General features: G+C 46.1%; 1 protein-coding gene across 1 annotated transcript in view; it reads left to right on the top strand.

Moving 5' to 3' along the window:
* Positions 1-20,046, top strand: part of LOC106594786 (glutamate receptor ionotropic, NMDA 2B) — a 121,834-nt gene extending 101,788 nt beyond the window's left edge. Inside the window, 4 exon segments of the mRNA XM_045707501.1 lie at positions 679-866; positions 13,380-13,618; positions 16,203-16,964; positions 16,967-20,046. Of these exon segments, the coding sequence (XP_045563457.1) occupies positions 679-866; positions 13,380-13,618; positions 16,203-16,964; positions 16,967-18,814 (3,037 nt within the window). The 3' untranslated portion in view covers positions 18,815-20,046.
* Positions 20,047-21,832: the final 1,786 nt, after the last annotated feature.

Here is a 21,832-nt window from a genome sequence, read left to right as displayed (position 1 = left end):
TGCAGGAATGTCCACCAGAGCTGTTGCCAGATAATGAAATGTTAATTTCTCTACCATAAGCCGCCTCCAACGACGTTTTAGAGAATTTAGCAGTACATCCAACTGGCCTCACAACTGCAGACCCTGTGTAGGACGCTATGTGGGCGAGCAGTTTGCTGATGTCCACGTTGTGAACAGAGTGCCCCATGGTGGCGGTGGGAATATGTATGGACAATGAACACAGTTGAATTTTATCAATGGCAATTTGAATGCACAGAAAAACCAGGACGAGATCCTGAATTGTGAGGCCCATTTTTTTAAAGATATCTGTGACCAACAGATGCATATCTGTATTCCCAGTCATGTGAAATCCATAGATTAGGGACTAATTCATTTATTTTAATTGACTGATTTCCTTATATGAACTGTAACTTGTTGCATGTTGCGTTTATATTTTTGTTCGGTATATCTCTCATTACTAGGCCCTGCTGTTTTTTCCAGACCATGTGACCTCACCAGGAAAACTCCAGGCCCATGTACAGGCTATAACCAGGGCCCGGAGTTTTACTGGTTCAGTCATACGATCAGGAAAAAACACCTAACCCTGAAAATAACCAATATCTTCAATTACTAACACTTTGCCTGACCAGTACTGACCACTAACTATCCTCCACTATCTCCCTCCCTGCTCCTGCTCAGTAAATTGGATGCCTTCATCTACGATGCTGCTGTGTTGAACTACATGGCCGGGAGGGACGAGGGCTGTAAACTGGTGACCATCGGCAGCGGGAAGGTGTTCGCCACCACCGGTTACGGCATCGCCATCCAGAAGGACTCTGGCTGGAAGAGAGCAGTGGACCTGGCCATCCTCATGCTGTTTGGCGATGGTAAAGCTTCAGCTGACATGCGATTGTAGTCCTACAGTAGAATAGAATATTGAATAGTCATTTATTAGTCCATCTGCAGAGACAGAAATTCTTAATCTGCTCCCTCCTCCTCTCCCACTTCCCAAGACAACACACAAACACACAACACACACATTTTGGGTAGGAGCACAGCTTTAGCCAACCACAGAGCAGCACCCCTGCAGCTACACATTTAGCAGCAAGTGCCTTGCTCAAGGGCACAACGGCAGGAGATGGTACATGGGATCTGAAACCAGCTTCCTTCTGGTTGGTAGTTCATCTCCCACTTGCATTGTCAAATCTCAGGATTTGAACACAAGATGCTGGATACCACAGTCTTAATTACACTGCTGAGTTCCATTGGACTAGACATATTATACAGTGGGGGAAAAAAGTATTTGATCCCCTGCTGATTTTGTACGTTTGCCCACTGATAAAGAAAGGATCAGTCTATGATTTTAATGGTATGTTTATTTGAACAGTGAGAGACAGAATAACAACAAAAATATCCAGAAAAACACATGTCAAAAAGGTTATAAATTGATTTGCATTTTAATGAGGGAAATAAGTATTTGACCCCGTCTCAATCAGAAAGATTTCTGGCTCCCAGGTGTCTTTTATACAGGTAACGAGCTGAGATTGGGAGCACACTCTTAAAGGGAGTGCTCCTAACCGCAGCTTGTTACCTGTAAAAAAGATACCTGTCCACAGATGCAATCAATCAATCAGATTCCAAACTCTCCACCATGGCCAAGACCAAAGAGCTCTCCAAGGATGTCAGGGACAAGATTGTACACCTACACAAGGCTGGAATGGGCTACAAGACCATCGCCAAGCAGCTTGGTGAGAAGGTGACAACATTTGGTGTGATTATTCGCAAATGGAAGAAACACAAAAGAACTGTCAATGTCCCTCGGCCTGGGGCTCCATTCAAGATCTCACCTCGTGGGGTTGCAATGATCATGAGAACGGTGAGGAATCAGCCCAGAACTACACTGGAGGATCATGTCAATGATCTCAAGGCAGCTGGGACCATAGTCACCAAGAAAACAATTGGTAACACACTACGCCGTGAAGGACTGAAATCCTGCAGCGCCCGCAAGGTCCCCCTGCTCAAGAATACATATACATGCCCATCTGAAGTTTGCCAATGAACATCTGAATGATTCAGAGGACAACTGGGTGAAGGTGTTGTGGTCAGATGAGACCAAAATGGAGCTCTTTGGCATCAACTCAACTCGCCCTGTTTGGAGGAGGAGGAATGCTGCCTATGACCCCAAGAACACCATCTCCACCGTCAAACATGGAGGTGGAAACATTATGCTTTGGAGGTGTTTTTCTGCTACGGGGACAGGACAACTTCACCGCATCAAAGGGACGATGAACGGGGCCATCTACCGTCAAATCTTGGGTTAGAACATCCTTCCCTCAGCCAGGGCATTGAAAATGGGTCATGGATGGGTATTCCAGCATGACAATGACCCAAAACACACGGCCAAGGCAACAAAGGAGTGGCTCAAGAAGAAGCACATTAAGGTCCTGGAGTGGCCTAGCCAGTCTCCAGACCTTAATCCCATAGAAAATCTGTGGAGGGAGCTGAAGGTTGGAGTTGCCAAACGTCAGGCTCAAAACCTTAATGACTTGGAGAAGATCTGCAAAGAGGAGTGGGACAAAATCCCTCCTGAGATGTGTGCAAACCTGGTGGCCAACTACAAGAAACGTCTGACCTCTGTGATTGCCAACAAGGGTTTTGCCACCAAGTACTAAATCATGTTTTGCAAAGGGGTCAAATACTTATTTCCCTCATTAAAATGCAAATCATTTTATAACATTTTTGACATGTGTTTTTCTGGATATTTTTGTTGTTATTCTGTCTCTCACTGTTCAAATAAACCTACCATTAAAATTATAGACTGATCATTTCTTTGTAAGTGGGCAAACGTACAAAATCAGCAAGGGATCAAATACTTTTTTCCCCCACTGTATATTGTACTCCTCAATGTGTCCTATCTAGAGTCTATGGTCCACAGTATGTATAGTAGAAACACTGAGTGGTCTTGACAAGATACCTGGATGATCACCTCACCGCCTTCAGAGAAACGTTCTATAATCTGAGTGTACAAAACATTAGGAACACCTGCTCTTTCCATGACATAGACTGACCAGGTGAATCCAGATGAAAGCTAAGATCTCTTATTGATGTCACTTGTTAAATCCACTTCAAGCAGGGTAGAAGAAGGGTCAGGTTAAAGAAGGGTTTTTAAGCCTTGAGACAATTGAGACATGTATTGTGTATGTGTGCCATTCAGAGGGTGAATGGGCAAGACACCGGTTTGAGTGTGTCAAGAACTACAACGCTGCTGGGTTTTTCATGCTCAACAGTTTCCTGTGTGTATCAAGAATGGTCCACCACCCAAAGGACATCCAGCCAACTTGACACATGTGTGGGAAGCATTGGAGTCAAGATGGCCCAGCATCCCTGTGGACGAATTGTGGCTGCTCTGAGCGCAAAAGGGACTCAATATTAGTAAGCTGTTCTTAATGTTTAGTACACTCAGTGTTTATACATGGACATGGTCAGTACACACACACACACACACACACACACACACACACACACACACACACACACACACACACACACACACACACAACATGGCTCGAATGCACATTTTCTATCATAGCATGTCCCAGTTTTTATAATGTATGGGAGGTCATTACAGTGTGAGAGGGATATGGTCCGGATTGTTTCAGACAGTTGAAAGGCTCTTGATACAAGAGTCTAGGGATTTGGATTCACCACTGAAAGTGAGCTTCACATACAGTAGCATACATCTCTACAGTATGTACCAGACCTGGGTTCAAATACCATTTTAAATCATTTTGAATACTTTACCTGTGCTTGATTAAGCTTGGGTGGAGTAATGGACCAATAGAATATCCTCAAAACTCTAAACCCCACCTAGGAAGGAACTCTAGGCTGGCTAGAGAAAACGCTCAAAGTAATTGAAAGATTTCAACTAGTGTTTGAACCCAGGTCTGCTATCTACTGCCAATTGTATGTGATCAGTCGTTCATTTCATTCAAACGTTAGCATGCCGTTAAAACACACTTTATATAAACTAGTAAAGAGCTCAGAGTTCACCCTCACTGGGTGTCTGCTAAGGTGTCATCCCCTGTTATAATCCATACAACATGGTTATCTATGTTTGTCTCGTGTGTGTGTCGTGTGTGTGTAAGTGTGTGTGTGTGTGTCAGTCATGATGTGTGTGTGTGGTTGTATGTGTGCGTGTGTCATGTGTGTACATCATGTGATGACAGGGGGGCCAAGAATAGTGTCCTAGTTCCAAGTGGCAGCCTCTGGTGCATCTGGAGTGTACTCAGATAGCATCAAGGGTGGGCATGCTTACGTCTGGTGAGGTGGAGGTCTGGTGGGGGTGGAGGTCTGATGGGGTAAAGGTCTGGTGGGGTGGAGGTCTGGTGGAGTGGAGGTCTGGTGGGGGTGGAGGTCTGATGGGGTAGAGGTCTGGTGGGGTGGAGGTCTGGTGGGGGTGGAGGTCTGATGGGGTAGAGGTCTGGTGGGGTGGAGGTCTGGTGGGGTTGGAGGTCTGATGGGGTAGAGGTCTGGTGGGGTGGAGGTCTGGTGGAGTGGAGGTCTGGTGGGGGGAGGTCTGGTGGGGGTGGAGGTCTGAGGTGAGGTCTGGTGGAGGTCTGGTGGGGGTAGAGGTCTGATGGGGTAGAGGTCTGGTGGGGTGGAGGTCTGGTGGAGTGGAGGTCTGGTGGGGCGGAGGTCTGGTGGGGGTGGAGGTCTGATGGGGTAGAGGTCTGGTGGGGTGGAGGTCTGGTGGAGTGGAGGTCTGGTGGGGCGGAGGTCTGGTGGGGGTGGAGGTCTGATGGGGTAGAGGTCTGGTGGAGGTCTGGTGGGGGTAGAGGTCTGATGGGGTAGAGGTCTGGTGGGGTGGAGGTCTGGTGGAGTGGAGGTCTGGTGGGGCAGAGGTCTGGTGGGGGGAAACAGGATTTGAACATTTAGCCCATAAAGTTGCTTGATCGGTGGTTAAGTTATTAGCTGGACAAAAGTAGGCTACATACAATACTGTTAATATAACCGTGTGTTAGTGCGGGTTTCCAGTGAATTTATGTAAATCAATAAGCTCATTTGCATTTCCTGCAGCACAGGAAAATTCTCAGCAACATAAGAGTGATCAAATTAAGATTCTACATCTGTACATGGAACACATACAGAAGTGAATAGCTTTGATTAAGTAGGACCCTTGTAGGACTTCTCCATTGATTCTATTCTACAGGGCCAATGAAAACAAGAACAGCTCAAGTCTTTTGCAAATATATTTCAACCAGGTCTTGTGCAAGGGTAGGTGGAGGAGTATTGAGGTTAACCCAAAGATTGCATGTCCTACATCTGAGGAGCTCAAAGTCATCTTGACACAACCTGCTGAGCTTTCTTCATGTCCTTCACTGTGGCCTACTTTAACAGGAAGTCTTAACAACCGGGCAGGCAAAACCTGCTACTGTCCAGGCAGCGAGTGAGTTAGCACACTGTTAGTTACGCAAGCACTAGGGGAGTGGGAAATCCCCTTTGGTGAGATACAGACTCTGGTGGCTCACATCAAACAAATCTCACCGGACATGTCCTCCCCAATCTCCCTCCTCTCCCCCTCAGCACCAATTCCAGGGCACGGAGGGGGGGCTATGGGGACATATTTTAGGGTGGGACTGGCGATCACATGACTGTGTGTGTACTTCCTCCCGGACCCCAAGGACTAGCAGAAGTCCCATGAGGCAATTGTTTCCCACATCAAGACCAGATAACGAGCGACTTGCATAATCAATGATTAATGAAGATTATCTGTGACGGGGGTGTGTTGGGGGGACATAACACAACATGACATGTGTTGCACACACCAGGAACCTTGTGAGAATGCTGCATGTGAGAATGCTTTTCAGTGACTTCTGTAACTGTACAAGCCTTGGTTTCATGCATGTTACATCAAAAGTTTGTTTTACACACTGCTTTAGCACTCTCCGCCAACCCTGATGTCCTTGCCGTGTCTGAATCCTGGCTTAGGAAGGCCACCAAAAATTCTGAGATTTCCATCCCCAACTACAACATTTTCCATCAAGATAGAACTGCCAAAGGGGGAGGAGTTGCAATCTACTGCAGAGATAGCCTGCAAAGTTCTGTCATACTTTCCAGGTCTATGCCCAAACAGCTCGAGCTTCTAATTTTAAAAATGTATCTCTCCAGAAATAAGTCTCTCACTGTTGCTGCCTGTTATAGACCCCCCTCAGATCCCAGTATTGCCCTGGACACCATATTTGAATTGATTGCCATCTATCTTCAGAGTTCGTTCTGTTAGGTGGCCTAAACTGGGATATGCTTAACACCCTGGCAGTCCTACAATCTAAGCTAGATGCCCTCAATCTCACACAAATTATCAAGGAACCCACCAGGTACAACCCTAAATATTTAACATATCCAATCCAAAACTACATCTAGAATCGGCTCCCTATTTCGCAACAAAGCCTCCTTGACTCACGCTGCCAAACATACCCTCATAAAACTGATTATCCTACCGTTACTCGACTTTGGCGATGTCATTTACAAAATAGCCTCCAACACTCTACTCAGCAAACTGGATGCAGTCTATCACAGTGCCATCCATTTTGTCACCAAAGCCCCATATACCACCCACCACTGCGACCTGTATGCTCTCGTCGGCTGCCCCTCGCTACATATTCGTCGCCAGACCCACTGACTCCAGGTCATCTATAAGTCTATGCTAGGTAAAGCTCCGCCTTATCTCTTATCAGCTCACTGGTCACCATAACAACACCCACCCTTAGCACGCACGCAGGTATATCTCACTGGTCGTACCCAAAGCCAACTCCTCCTTTGGCCGCCTTTCCTTCCAGTTCTCTGCTGCCAATGACTGGAACGAATTGCAAAAATCGCTGAAGTTGGAGACTTATATCTCCCTCACTAACTTTAAGCATCAGCTATCTGAGCAGTTTACCGATCGCTACAGCTGTACACAGCCCATCTGTAAATAGCCCATCCAACTACCTATCTCATCCCCATATTGTTTTTATATACTTTTTTGCTCTTTTGCACACCAGTATTTCTACTTGCACACACATTCCATTTGCACACACTGTATACAGACTTTTCTATTGTGTTATTGACTGTACGTTTGTTTATTCCATGTGTAACTCTGTGTTGTTGTTTGTGTCACACTGCTTTGCTTTATCTTGGCCAGGTTGCAGTTGTAAATGAGAACTTGTTCTCAACTAGCCTAGCTGGTTAAATAAAGGTGAAATAAATAAAAAATACAATAATGGACTACAGCTCAGTGTTCAACACCATAGTGCCCACTAAGCTCCTCACTAAGCTAAAGACCCTGGGACTAAACACCTCCCTCTGCAACTGGATCCTGGACTTCCTAACAGGTCACACAGGTGGTAAGGGTACGCAACAACACATCTGCCAGGCTGATCCTCAACACTGGGACCCCTCAGGGGTGCATGCTTAGTCTCCACTTGTACTCCCTGTTCACCCACGACTGCGTGGCCAAGCACGACTCCAACACCATCATTAAGTTTGCTGACGATACCACAGTGGTAGGCCTGATCCCCAACAACGATGAGACAGCCTATAGCGAGGAGGTCAGAGACCTGGCAGTGTGTTGTCAGGACAACAACCTCTCCCTCAATGTGAGCAACACAAAGGAGCTGATTGTGGACTATAGGAAAAGGATGGTCAAACAGGCCCCCGTTAACGTCGAAAGAGCTGAAGTGGAGCAGGTCGAGAGTTTCAAGTTCGTTGATGTCCACATCACCAACAAACTATTATGGTCCAAACACACCAAGACAGTTGTGAAGAGGGAACGACAATACCTTTTCCCCCTCGGGAGACTGAAAAGATTTAGCATGGGTCCCCTGGTATGGCAACTGCTCGGCATCTGACCGTAAGGCGCTATGGGTAGTATGTACAGCCCAGTACATCACTGGGGCCAAGCTTCCTGACATCCAGGACCTATACAGTAGCCAGTGTCAGAGGAAGGCCCCAAAAATTGTCAGACTCCAGTCACCCAAGTCATAAGACTGCTGAACAACTAATCAAATGGTCACCTGGACTATTTGACCCCCCCCCCCCCCTGCTACTCGCTGTTTATTATCTATGCATAGTCACTTTACAAATTACCTCGACTAACCTGTACCCCCGCACATTGACTCGTTATTGTTATGTAAATTTGTTGTGTTACTTTTTGATTGATTTGATATTTTTTTTTACTTTAGTTTATTTAGTAAATATTTTACGAACTCAATTTTTTTTAACTGCATTGTTGTTTAAGGTCTTGTAAGTCTACACCTGTTGTATTCGGTGCATGTGACAAATAACATTTGATTTGATTTGTTCACGCCTGCACTGACTGTGCTCACACACACAGCTGTAATGGCCACACACACACACGCACACACACACGCACACACGCACACACATACACATGCACACACACAGTCACAATAACAATCAAAGACATCAGATAGCAACTTAATGAGTGTCACAATATTAAGTACAGTCCACTGCACTTTATCCCTCTCCACTGTATCCATCTCACTGTTTCCCCCTGTCAACTGTTTCCCTCTCTACTGTATCCATCTCTGCTGTTTCCCTCGTCACTGTTTCCCTCTGAACTGTTTCCCTCTCTACTGTTTCCCTCTCCACTGCATCCCTCTACTATATCCCTCGTCACTGTATCCCGCTTCAGAGTATCCCTCTACATTGTATCCTCCTTTACAGTATCCTCTTCACGGTATCCCTCTCTACTGTATCCCTCTACACTGTATCCCTCTCTACTGTATCCCTCTCCACTGTATCCCTCTCTACTGTTTCCCTCTCCACCGTATCCATTTACTGTTTCCCTTCCCAACTGTTTCCATCTCTACTGTTTCCCTCTCCACTGTATCCCTCTCTACTGTTTCCCTCTCTACTGTATCCCTCTTCACTGCATCCATCTACTGTATCCCTCTAAGACTATATCCCTCTTCACTGCATCCCTCTACTGTATCCTTCTTCACTTTATCCCTCTACACTGTATCCCTCTCTACTGTATCCCTCTTCAAATGCATCCCTCTACTCTATCCCTCTCCACTGTATCCTTCTACACTGTATCCCTCTCTACTGTGTCCCTCTCTACTGTATCCCTCTCTGCTGTATACATATCTACTGTATCCCACTTCACGGCATCCCTCTACTGTATCCCTCTTCAATGTATCCCTCCACACTGTATCCCTCTCTACTGTATCCCATTTCACTGCATCCCTCTACTGTATCTCCCTTCACGGTATCCCGCTTCACTTCATCCCTCTCTACTGTATCCCTCTCTACTGGATCCCTCTTCACTGTATCCCTCTCTACAGTATCCCTCTTTACTGTATCCCTTTCTACAGTATCCCTCCACACTGTATCCCTCTAGACCGTATCCCTCTCTACAGCATCCCTGTCCTCTGTATCCATCTTTATTGTATCCCACTTCCCTTTATCCCCCTGCATTGTATCCCTCTTCTCTGTATCCATCTGCATTGTATGCCTCTTCCCTATATCCCTCCTCACTGTATCCCTCTTCTCTGTATCCCTCTTCATTGTATCCCTCTTCACTGTATCGCTCTTCACTGCATCCCTGTACTGTATCCCTCTACACTGTATCCCTCTTCACTGCATCCCTCTACTGTATCCATCTTTACTGTATCCCTCTACTGTATCCCTCTTTACTGTATCCATCCTCACTGTATCCCTCTACACTGTATCCCTCTTTACTGTATCCCTCTTCATTGTATCCCTCTTCACTGTATCCCGCTTCACTGCATCCCTCTACTGTATCCCTCTACTTTATCCCTCTTTACTGTATCCATCTCACAGTATCCCTCCACACTGTATCCCTCTCCACCTTATCCCTCTTCATTGAATCCCTCTATACTGTATCCCTCTTCACTGTATCCCGCTTCACTGTATCCCTTTTCACTGTATTGATCTTCACTTCATCCCTCTACTGTATCCCTCTACTGTATCCCTCTTTACTGTATCCATCTTCACTGTATCCCTCCACACTGTATCCCTCTCCACCTTATCCCTCTCCACTGCATCCCTCTACTATATCCCTTGTCACTGTATCCCGCTTCACAGTATCCCTCTACACTGTATCCTCCTTTAAAGTATCCCTCTACACTGTATCCCTCTCTACTGTATCCCTCTCCACTGTATCCCTCCTACTGTTTCCCTCTCTACTGTTTCCCTCTTCACTGTATCCCTCTCTACTGTTTCCCTCTCTACTGTATCCCACTTCACTGCATCCCTCTATAGTATCCCACTTCACGGTATCCCTCTTCACTTTATACCTTTTTACTGTATCCCTCTCTACTGTATCCCTCTTTACTGTATCCCTCTATGCTGAATCCCTCTCTACTGTTTCCCTCTTCACTGCATCCATCTACTGTATCCCTCTAAGACTATATCCCTCTTCACTGCATCCCTCTACTGTATCCTTCTTCACTTTATCCCTCTACACTGTATCCCTCTCTACTGTATCCCTCTTCAAATGCATCCCTCTACTCTATCCCTCTCTACTGTATCCTTCTACACTGTATCCCTCTCTACTGTATCCCTCTTCACTGTATCCCTCTCTGCTGTATCCATATCTACTATATCCCTCTTCACGGCATCCCTCTACTGTATCCCTCTTCAATGTATCCCTCCACACTGTATCCCTCTCTACTGTATCCCACTTCACTGCATCCCACTTCACTGTATCCCTCTACTGTATCTCCCTTCACTGCATCCCTCTCTACTGTATCCCTCTCGACTGTATCCCTCTTCACTGTATCCCTCTCTACTGTATCCCTCTTTACTGTATCCCTCTTTACTGTATCCCTCTTCACTGTATCCCTCTCTACAGTATCCCTCTCTACTGTATCCCTTTCTACAGTATCCCTCCACACTGTATCCCTCTAGACCATATCCCTCTCTACAGCATCCCTGTCCTCTGTATCCATCTTCATTGTATCCCACTTCCCTTTATCCCCCTGCATTGTATCCCTCTCCACTGTATCGCTCTCCACTGTATCCCTCTCCACTGTATCCCTCTCTATTGTATGCCTCTTCACTGTATCCCCCTGCATTGTATCCCTCTTCACTCTATCCCTCTGCACTGTATCCCTCTTCACTGCATCCCTCTACTGTATCCCTCTTTACTGTATCCATCTTCACTGTATCCCTCTCCACTGTATCCCCCTGCATTGTATCCCTCTTCACTCTATCCCTCTTCACTCTATCCCTCTTCACTGCATCCCTCTACTGTATCCCTCAACTGTATCCCTCTTTACTGTATCCATCTTCACTGTACCCCTCTTCACTGTATCCCTCTACTGTATCCCTCTTTACTGTATCCATCTCCATTGTATCCCCCTTCACTGCATCCCTCTACTGCATCCCTCTACTGTATCCCTCTACTGTATCCCTCTTTACTGTATCCATCTTCACTGTATCCCTCTCCACCTTATCCCTCTTCATTGAATCCCTCTACACTGTATCCCTTTTCACTGTATTGCTCTTCACTGCATCCCTCTACTGTATCCCTCTTTGCTGTATCCCTCTTTGCTGTATCCCTCTTCACTGTATCTCTTTACAATGTATCCCTCTCCACCTTATCCCCCTCCACTGTATCCCCCTGCACTGTATCCCTCTTCATTGTATCCCTCTCCACTGTATCCCTCTCCACTGTATCCCACTCTACTGTATCCCTCTCTACTGTTTCCCTTTTACTCTATCCCTCTTCATTGTATCCCTTTTCACTGTATCCCTCTAGACTGTATCCCTCTATACTGTATCCCTCTAGACTGTATCCCTCCACACTATATCCCTCTAGACTGTATCCCTCCACACTATATCCCTCTAGACTGTATCCCTCCACACTATATCCCTCTAGACTGTATTCCTCCACACTATATCCCTCTAGACTGTATCCCCCCACACTATATCCCTCTAGACTGTGTCCCTCCACACTGTATCCCTCTAGACTGTATCCCTCCACACTATATCCCTCTAGACTGTATCCCCCCACACTATATCCCTCTAGACTGTGTCCCTCCACACTGTATCCCTCTAGACTGTATCCCTCGCCACTGTATCCCTCTTCATTGTATCCCTCTTCACTGTATCCCTCTAGACTGTATCCCTCTATACTGTATCCCTCTAGACTGTATCCCTCCACACTGTATCCCTCGCCACTGTATCCCTCTTCATTGTATCCCTCTACACTGTATCCATCTTCATTTTTATCCCTCTCTACTGTATCCCTCCACACTCTATTCCTCTAGATTCTATCCCTCTCCACTGTATACCTCTGTACTGTATCCTTCTTTACTGTATCACCCTGCATTGTATCCCTCTTCTCTGTATCCATCTATACTGTATCCCTCCACCCTGTATCCCTCTTCACTGTATCCCGCCTCACTGTATCCCACTTCACTGTATCCCTCTCTACTGTATCCCTCTTTAAACATGAACTCACTCACAATAACAGCAGATCTTTGCTCTCTGTGGTCATGGTTTTTAAAGTTATTAAATGTTACGTAGGCTAATAGCCTATTAAACTTGGCTGTGGCCAGGGTCATGGAAGCTCTGTAGCCACGGTGATTTGAGTGATCCGATTGGGCAGCGCAGTAGGTGCACTCGATTTAGTCACAGATTTGCCGCCGCCGGGTAGGCGTAGTTTGTCTCATGGGAACACTTTGCTTACCCGGTGTGCAGGACTTTTGAATCAAGTGCACCTACCGGCAACAGCTCAACACAATTCTTAAAAAGGAGCGCAAGCCTTAATCGTTCGTTGGCTTTTCTACAGAAATATTTGGTGATCAACTAGGAATGCCTCTCTACTGTATCCCTCTGCACTGTATCCCTCTGCACTGTATCCCCTCTCTACTGTATCCCTCTGCACTGTATCCCTCTGCACTGTATCCCTCTGCACTGTATCCCTCTGCACTGTATCCCTCTCTACTGTATCCCTCTCTACTGTATCCCTCTTCACTGCATCCCTCTACTGTGTCCCTCTTTACTGTTTCCCTCCACACTGTATCCCTCTTTACTGTATCCCTCTCCACTGTATCCCTCTCTATTGTATGCCTCTTCACTGTATCCCCCTGCATTGTATCCCTCTTCACTCTATCCCTCTGCACTGTATCCCTCTTCACTGTATCCCTCAGCACTCATGCCTTATACTATTCAAATACCTCACCTTTCCTTTCAGCACCTAGCTATATTCTCTTTCCATCTTCTCCTAACCTAACTCAATATAAACTGAACCAACCTAACCCATCCTCACTGTATATCCCCTCTAACCCCTAACCTACAACCTTATCATAAACTAACCCCTCCTGCTAACCCCCCTCCTAACCCCCTCTATCTCCTGCTTGTCCCCCCAGGAGAGATGGAGGAGCTGGAGGCTCTGTGGCTGACGGGGATCTGCCACAACGAGAAGAACGAGGTGATGAGCAGCCAGCTGGACGTGGACAACATGGCAGGCGTCTTCTACATGCTGGGGGCGGCCATGGCTCTGTCGCTCATCACCTTTATTGCCGAGCATGCCTTCTACTGGCAACTGCGCTTCTGCTTCATGGGCTACTGCACCGGCAAGCCAGGCTTTACCTTCTCCATCAGCAGGGTGAGTTCATGGCTGGATTGGAGCACGTCTTTAACCGGACCGGTACTTCCTGGTCAGGTTGCTAATACTCTGTGCTTATGCCACGTTCACGTCATGTCGGAAACTTGGGACTTCCGAGTTCAAATTAACGTAAGTTATTTGCGTAGGGCTTAATATTTGTTGATTCTGATACTTCCCAAGTGAGAAACTTGAGTATAATCTTTCTACAACGAGTAAGCTGACATGATGTGAACGCGGCATAGTAAAACCTATACTAATAAGCTAATGATACTTTGTTAACTGTGATAGAGACATAGTAATAAGTAATGATACTACATGATACCCTTTGAGCAAGGATAACAAAACAAGTATAGCTACTGATATTGTGAACGCTAATAGAATTTAGGCTAATCCATGCTAACGGTGCTAGCAAAACTAACATAACAATCATCGCCAATGGGCCTTTTGAAAGCCCTTTTAATATATAACACTAATGCTAAGGCTCTTACAGTTAGTTACATGCCCATTGATTCCAGTTGTGTAGAAGGGTAAAAACAAAACTTTATCACGGTGTTGTTGCATCGTTAAATGGGGACTGCTCTGAGGGATGTTTATGCGGGTCATTTACCATGGCAGTTGTCATGGCAGTTATTATTGTAAGTCAGAGAGCTTGTTTACGCATGAAAAACAATTGCTTGAGGAACAATTACATTTGCATAATGTTACCTTTTAAGAGGGGGGGAATGTTTTTGTTGTTGCACGCTCATTGAACTCAATTATCATTCATTTGAGAAACAGTCGCAAATGTTTACCTGCCTGAACTTCTTTAGAAAGGTTTTTCTAATATCCTCTTGAGCATTTTGAAAATACAGTTTTCTCTACTGTATCCTTCCTCTTTTGGGAGCTTGACGATAGTTGCTCTGTAACACAGCAATAACGATTTTATGTGAAGTACATCAAATAGTTTACATGTAGGGAGAGTCTCGGTAGAATACAAATTCAGTATTTATTGGTTCAAGCGTACAGGTGTTGATATTATTTGTCAGTTGCATTACAGCATTCATTTTCACCCTCTACACTATTACCCTCAATACTACCCCTCATCTAACGATTGCCACCTGCAAGAGATATTAGTCTATTACAGATTTCAATGCCTGGTTTAGCGCTCCACACCATACAGGGACAGGGACAGGGACAGGGACAGACAGACAGACAGACAGACAGACAGACAGACAGACAGACAGACAGACAGACAGACAGACAGACAGACAGACAGACAGACAGACAGACAGACAGACAGACAGACAGACAGACAGACAGACAGACAGACAGACAGACAGACAGACAGACAGACAGACAGACAGACAGAGAGAGAGAGAGAGAGAGAGAGAGAGAGAGAGAGAGAGAGAGAGAGAGAGAGAGAGAATATGATGAGACTAAAAGGAACCGATATCATGTGACGAGAGGAAAAGGAAATCTGTCCGTGAAAAAGAATGATTAAACATAAAAGGGGAACAGAAGGAACAGAGGAGCACAAAAGGAAAAATGTGCCAGTAACCTCTGTCCTATCACCTTTATGGAGGGATTGTATGGACATACGTAGATAGATAAAGAAAGTCCCGTTGGAGGAGAAGCTTCACCATGGCGACCAGGAGGCAATGGAGATAAAATAAGACAAAAAAATACACAAAAAAAGAGTGAAAGAGAAATAAAAGAGTGGAAAGAGTAGAAAAAAGAATAACGAATTCAGGGGGCCAGGGGAGAGGAAAGACTAAGAGATGGACAAAAAAATTGTTTTGACATGACGCCCCTGATGAACAGTGACACACGTTTTCACTGGCAGGCAATGGTCTTTCGTTTTTTTATCTGGAATGGCATGAGAAACGCCAACCCCCAGCGCTGATCCTAACATACATGCCTTGATTTGTTGGCAGGTGTCACCTCTTAGAATTCCTGTCCTCACAATACCAAATTCACAACCAGATAATAACATAACATTTCAACAATACCACACCCGCCTTTCATTTCGCAGAATATTTTTAAATACTTTTATTGCATGATTCATTTTCGTGACGTGTCTTTACGAGAGGGGGGTTGGATTGCCCCAGGAAAAGTGCTGTCAGCCGAATTTCAATTAAATGAATTCAACTTATTGATGGGTTGGTCAAAACTAGACGCTAACGGCGCTCCTGTCATTATCAATCAAGTCTCTGATCTGCCCTCCAACACTGGGTCTGAGTGAGAGGAGGAGAGGCTCTGAGCCTCTGCAGGGGCCAAAGCTCTGTCTGCCCCCCAGGGAGAACGTATTGATGAACTCACCCCTATTACTGTTTAATAGTGTGTAAACAAGGTGGCCAGATGAAACACTGCAATGCATTAACCTCTCTCTCTTTGTCTCTCTCTCTCTCATCTCGCTCCACCTTTCCACCTCTCGTCCGCTTTCTAATGCTCGTCCACCAATCTACCCTATTTCTGTTTTTCGTCAATCTGTCTTTGTGTTGGTTTCTTTCGCTTGCTCCCCCTCTCCCCGTGTTTTTCTCTCTCTCCCGCTCCTCCTGTTTCTATACCATTCTCTATCCCCCCTATTCATCTGTTCCTCCATCAGGGCATCTGGAGTTGTATCCACGGGGTCCAGATCGAGGAGAACAAGTCGGCCATGGACTCTCCATCGGCCACCATGAACATGAACATGAACAACACCCACTCCAACATCCTGCGACTGCTCCGCACAGCCAAGGACATGACCGCCATCCCGGGGGTCAACGGCTCGCCGCACACGCACGGCGCCCTGGACTACGGTGGCCACCACCGTGGCGGCGGCGAGTCGCCCAGCATCTACGACATCTCCGAGCACCGGCGCAGCTTACAAGAGCGCAAGGCCCCGCCACCGCCCTACCTGCCCGAGGACAACATGTTCAGCGACTACATCAGCGAGGTGGAGAGGACTTTTGGCAACTTGCCCCTGAAGGACAACAACCTGTACCAGGACCATTACCTGCACCACCACTCAGGCCCGGGACCCGGGCTGGCTCTGGGTATGTCCGGCCCCCCGCCTAACAGGCCGAGTAGCTTAGGCAGTACCAGTTCATTGGAGGGAGGGATGTTTGATTGTGACAGTTTAGGGGGAGGGGTAGCGCCCATATTCACCACACAGCCCCGCGTTGCCTCCCTGACTCACAGGAACACCAATAAGTTTGACCTGATCGCCGGCCACACCTCGGCCTCCGGTCAGCAGGGGGGTCAGTTCAAGTCGAACGACCTCTACGGGAGGTTCTCCTTCAAAGGCGGGGCGTCCAGTTCTGGGTTTATCGACAGGGGCGGTCACGACAGGTACTGCATGGGTGGAGGAGGAGGGGGTGGCGGGGGCTCGGGGGCGATGATGTGTCGGATATCTCCTCACACACCATCACCTACGGCAATCTGGAGGGCAACGCCAAGAGGCGTAAACAGTACAGGGACAGCTTGAAAAAGAGGCCCCACTCAGCCAAATCCAGACGGGAGCAGGACGAGATTGATTACCGGAGGCGAGCCCACCACCATCACACCGTCCACCACCACTTCTCCCGCGGGCCCCTGGGACACCGCTCGGCCTCCCCACCCCTGGTCCCCTCTGAGCGGAAGAGAGGAGGAGGTGGAGGAGGTGGAGGAGGAGGGGGTAACTCTTCACCTTACTTATTCCGCGACAAAGAAAATCTGAGGGAGTTCTACGCGGAGCAGTTCCATTCCAAGGAGGGCTCTGCCAAGTGGGAGCATCTGGATATGTCCGACGGGCCTTGTCCGATGGGCGGTAGGGGAGGAGGAGTCGGTGGCGGTAGTAGTGGTAGTGGCATTTGTAAGAGCCTAGTGCCCGTGGAGGATTTCCTGAAAGGTAACAAACCCAAGAAGTCAGAGGGCAAAAGTGGCGTAGTCGGAGGAATGGGCTTGGGGTCATCAGGGCAACAGGCCCACACGTGTTGGGAGAAGAACATGTCTGAAGTGGGGGGTGGAGGCATAGCAGGGGGTGACTGGGAGTGTCGGAATCACAGTGGTGGTGGCGGGGGAGGAGGAGGGAAGTCCATCTCTCACCATGGACCAGGGGGCACCTGTACGCATGGGAGCGCTAGTGGCGGAGGGGGAGGAGGGGGTGGGAGCGCTAGTGGCGGAGGGGGAAATAGTCGTCCAAGCTCTGCTACTTGCAAACGGTGCGAGTCATGTAAGAAACCAGGCAACCTGTATGACATCAGTGAAGATAACCTCATATTTAGCCAGATGGGGGGTGGAGGGGGGAAGAGTGGTGACGCTGGGGGTGCTGTCCAATCACAAAGTCATGCACAGCGCAGGAAGCTAGGGCCAGGTGGGCGGGTGTTACGGAGGCAACACTCCTACGACACATTTGTGGATTTGCAGAAGGGGGGGGACGGCGGACGCATGGGCGGGGGTGGAGGAGGAGGTGGGGGAGGAGGGGGAGGAGGGGGGCAGCTCCTCCCGCCCAGAAGCGTGAGCTTGAAAGACAAAGACCGCTACATGGAGGGCGTTAGCCCATACGCCCAAATGTTTGCCCAGTACGCGGAGAGGGACAGAGATAGTCCCTCCTTTTTCAATCGGGGTGGTAGTGAGCGGGAGAGGGCGAAAGGAGGCTCCTCCTTCAGTTTGTTCCGAGGCGAACGAGGCGAAGGTGGGTTGCACCGTCGGTCGGTGGGGGAGAAAGACATGAGGGACAGGGATAGAAGAATGATGGGAGGTGGAGGTGGAGGTGGTGGGGGCGGTAGTGGCAAAGGGGCCGGGACTTACTCCTTGTCTAAATCTCTCTACCCAGATAAGGTGACCCAGAACCCCTTCATCCCAACCTTCGGCGACGACCAGTGTCTATTACATGGCGGCAAACCGTACTACGTCAAAATGTCTCCACAGCAACAGCAACAACCGCCACAGCATCTCCTCAACAACAGCCGTGGGGACTTCCGAGGCTCCATGGGGGTGCCTTCATATTTGCCGGCGTCAGCCACGACGGGGGTCATGTCCAACGTGACCCCCAGGTTCCCCAATGATCTGTGTCTTGGGGGAGGGTTGGGGGGGCCCATGGGGAACCACCATGGCCCCAGACTGGGAGGCAACAAGCTACTGCCGGTCAGGGACGGGGGGTTAGGGTTGGTGGGGCAGGGCGGCCAGAGACCCTTCAATGGCTCGAGCAACGGCCACGTTTACGAGAAGCTCTCCAGCATCGAGTCTGACGTCTGAAAGAAAGAGATTGAGCTAGAGAACAGGATAATTGCTTCTCCGTCTGAAGAGAACGAATAGACGCTACATTGTGTACATCGTTCTCATATTTCTAACTGAGGAAGGTTAGTTGGACAATGGACACTGCGGACAGAGTGAAGGAGAGTGAAGGAACTGTCAAGTGTAACAGAAAGCGACACGACTTCTAATGAGAAAATGAATGGATTCTGCTGCTTGACTCTGAGACTGTGAGGGAGGAGGAGAGAAATCTCTCCTCCGTTTCTCCTCTCCTTCTTCACTCCCTCTAATCTTTCTCTCTCTTCCACTCGCCTGCTGTTCCTTACACCAAAACAAACATTTTGCTTAGCTATCAGAAATACAATCAAATTAATGAAAAATCTAATACTTTTCTTGAAGTAACAGGGTAAACTAACAATAATTGTATTGATAATGTTGTTAATGATATTATTGAATATAATTAAATTGTTTAAGATGTTCAGTTTGGGCTCGTTTTCTTTTTTTTTAATAGTTCATGTTGTTATATATTTGTACTATTGTTAATTATTTGCTAGGCCACCATATTACAGGAGACTAATAGACTATTTGTTAGGAAGAAATGTTACTTAAGTACCAATACTTTTAGGTTGTGTAATTCAGATGTCTTCTTAATTCTTGATTATCCATATTTTCTGTTCTTGGAGTGCTGTGAAAAAGTATACTGTATGTGAAAGGCATGATTTGCTGAGTACATTTTCCATATACTTGACATCTTATAGTGAAGGAGAAAGTACTTATGTGGCATCATACTGGTTTGCAATTTAGATTTCTTGTTTTGCCTGGCAGTACGTCGGGAGTAGTGGTGATCTCAGATACCGAGCGGGATGTGCCTTACTGAACTCACTACAATCATAAAGATATGAAGACTCCTCCTCCTATCGGTAGAAAGGGTGTTCATTCTGTGGACAATTCAGTTATTAACTAGTAATTCATAAAGTGCTTATCATGTTCTCTGAGAATCCACTTAGCTGAGATTTTGCTTTAAATGAGATCCACCCACCTGAAAGGAGAGAGAGTTGCATCATGGACGATGTAGTTTTCCACTCGTTTCACTCGGGTGCTTGTCAAGAGGCTCTTATCTCACCCTTTAGCTTTCCATAAATCATTTGATTTACCGTTTTAAATCCCAACATATCACAAGTCCCCCTTATATACCCAAAGGTAAACTATCAATTACACTTATTATAATTTTTGTGTTTAAAAAAAAATAAAAATGGCATAGATGCAGTATTTGCTAAATGTATGTAAATCCCCTTGTATGCCTATATGTTGCTGGGAAGTGATTCAATGGAATTGGTTTCAATTTGACTTTTTCTACTTTAAAGATATGGACTGTTGGACCATGGTCTGGGAATGGAGAGATGAACAGCAGTGTTACTTATTTCATTTGTATTATGGCAGTAGGCTGTTGCTGCTGTATTATCAAAACACATTTATTACAAGGGGGATGGGCGGGGAGTGGTGCGCTGTGAACACAGGGAGGAAAGAAAGTCTCAGTGGGTTTATTTATTTTATTTCACCCAATCATTGTACTGTTACTGTACTGTATACTGTATGTCTCTCCTTAATTCACGTCAAGGACTTGATCAAACCACTAATCATGTTTGACTTACTTAGAATGTGGTATAATTTCTGAGATCATTCAGATATCACTGAAGGTGGTCACTTGAGATGGGGATTGGGGAGAAAAATCACTATTCACTATTTGTTTGCTTTTTCCTTGTGAATACCAAAACAAATCAATCACTTTATACAGGCCACACAAGACAGTCGGGATGTAACATTCAGTAAATCTCAGTTAACTTTCAACATTTTGCCGAAGATGATTATGGAATGTTCTGGCAATTTCCATCAATGGCCAGAACATAAGTAGGATAAAAGGACAATGACGTATGTGAAGCTTGAGTACTTACTTGACCAGGACATGATTACATTAGCCTAGTATTAGCAAGAATTCCTAATCTCTGCGTTTAAAATAAAAACCTATTTTGAATAATTCTGTCTATTTCAACCAGAACAACAACTTTTCATCTATCAAGGGCAAATATCTTGTGAATTTACAAATGTGATTGAAGACACTGGACAGTATTTTCCTTTTGGAAAATAGTCCTCACCACTGTCCTGGAAGGTACTTGGTGGAAGGTGGAGAAAAGCTAACCAATGCCATGATAAAAATGAAAAAACGTTTAATCTCCACATAGTGTGGAAAGTAACGTTTTCCCCCCTATTCTATTAGCATTGAGTCCAGTGGTTTGTTTATCACGCCTTTGCCAATGTCTCTGGGTCGCTTCCATCAATGATAACCTCATGTCCATGGAAGATGACCTCAAAGCCACAACTTATCACAGACAGATATCCAGGCCCAAGCTGTATTTGTGTTCACCTCCATGTCATTGTTGTAATATACAATTTAGGACCCCCCATATCTTCATTTGATTTATTCTATTTATGAATTACTTTAAGTTATAGCTGTCTGAAATATTACATTTCTAAGTGATTTGTCATTTGGCCAAACTAAATTGTACGATCTAAGCACAATCAGTGTTATTGATTAGTTGATCAATACTTGTACATCCCTATTGAAACTTTGAAAGATTTTTCCTTCTTTCATGACTGACAAGTCAGTGTGTATGATATTGAGTCAGTGTATAAGGACATGTGTTCGTAAGGACATGCATGCATCAGTGGAATTTTTTTATTTTCCCTTTTTTACTTAGACTCTATTTTATCCCAAAAGTGGGTGTTTGGGAATGATATCTGGACTTTTTAATCGATTTAATTGATTCTGATCCTTGTTGGTGTGTGTTTGTCTCTGTAAAAAGACAAATAGAATTTTGCTCTGAAAATGGTCGTTATTTTAAAATATTTCAAATTCAGTAAACAGAATTGTCAATAGGAATAACTGCTATGACAGAAATAGTTTCAACAGATTTATTATGGAACCAGAAGAAGTGTAAGAAGAGAAGTTCAGGCTTCTCTGCT

The sequence above is a fragment of the Salmo salar genome, chromosome ssa02 (assembly GCF_905237065.1).
Source record: "Salmo salar chromosome ssa02, Ssal_v3.1, whole genome shotgun sequence".
Classification (NCBI taxonomy): Eukaryota; Metazoa; Chordata; class Actinopteri; order Salmoniformes; family Salmonidae; genus Salmo; species Salmo salar.
This window is presented reverse-complemented; position numbering and strand designations above follow the sequence as displayed.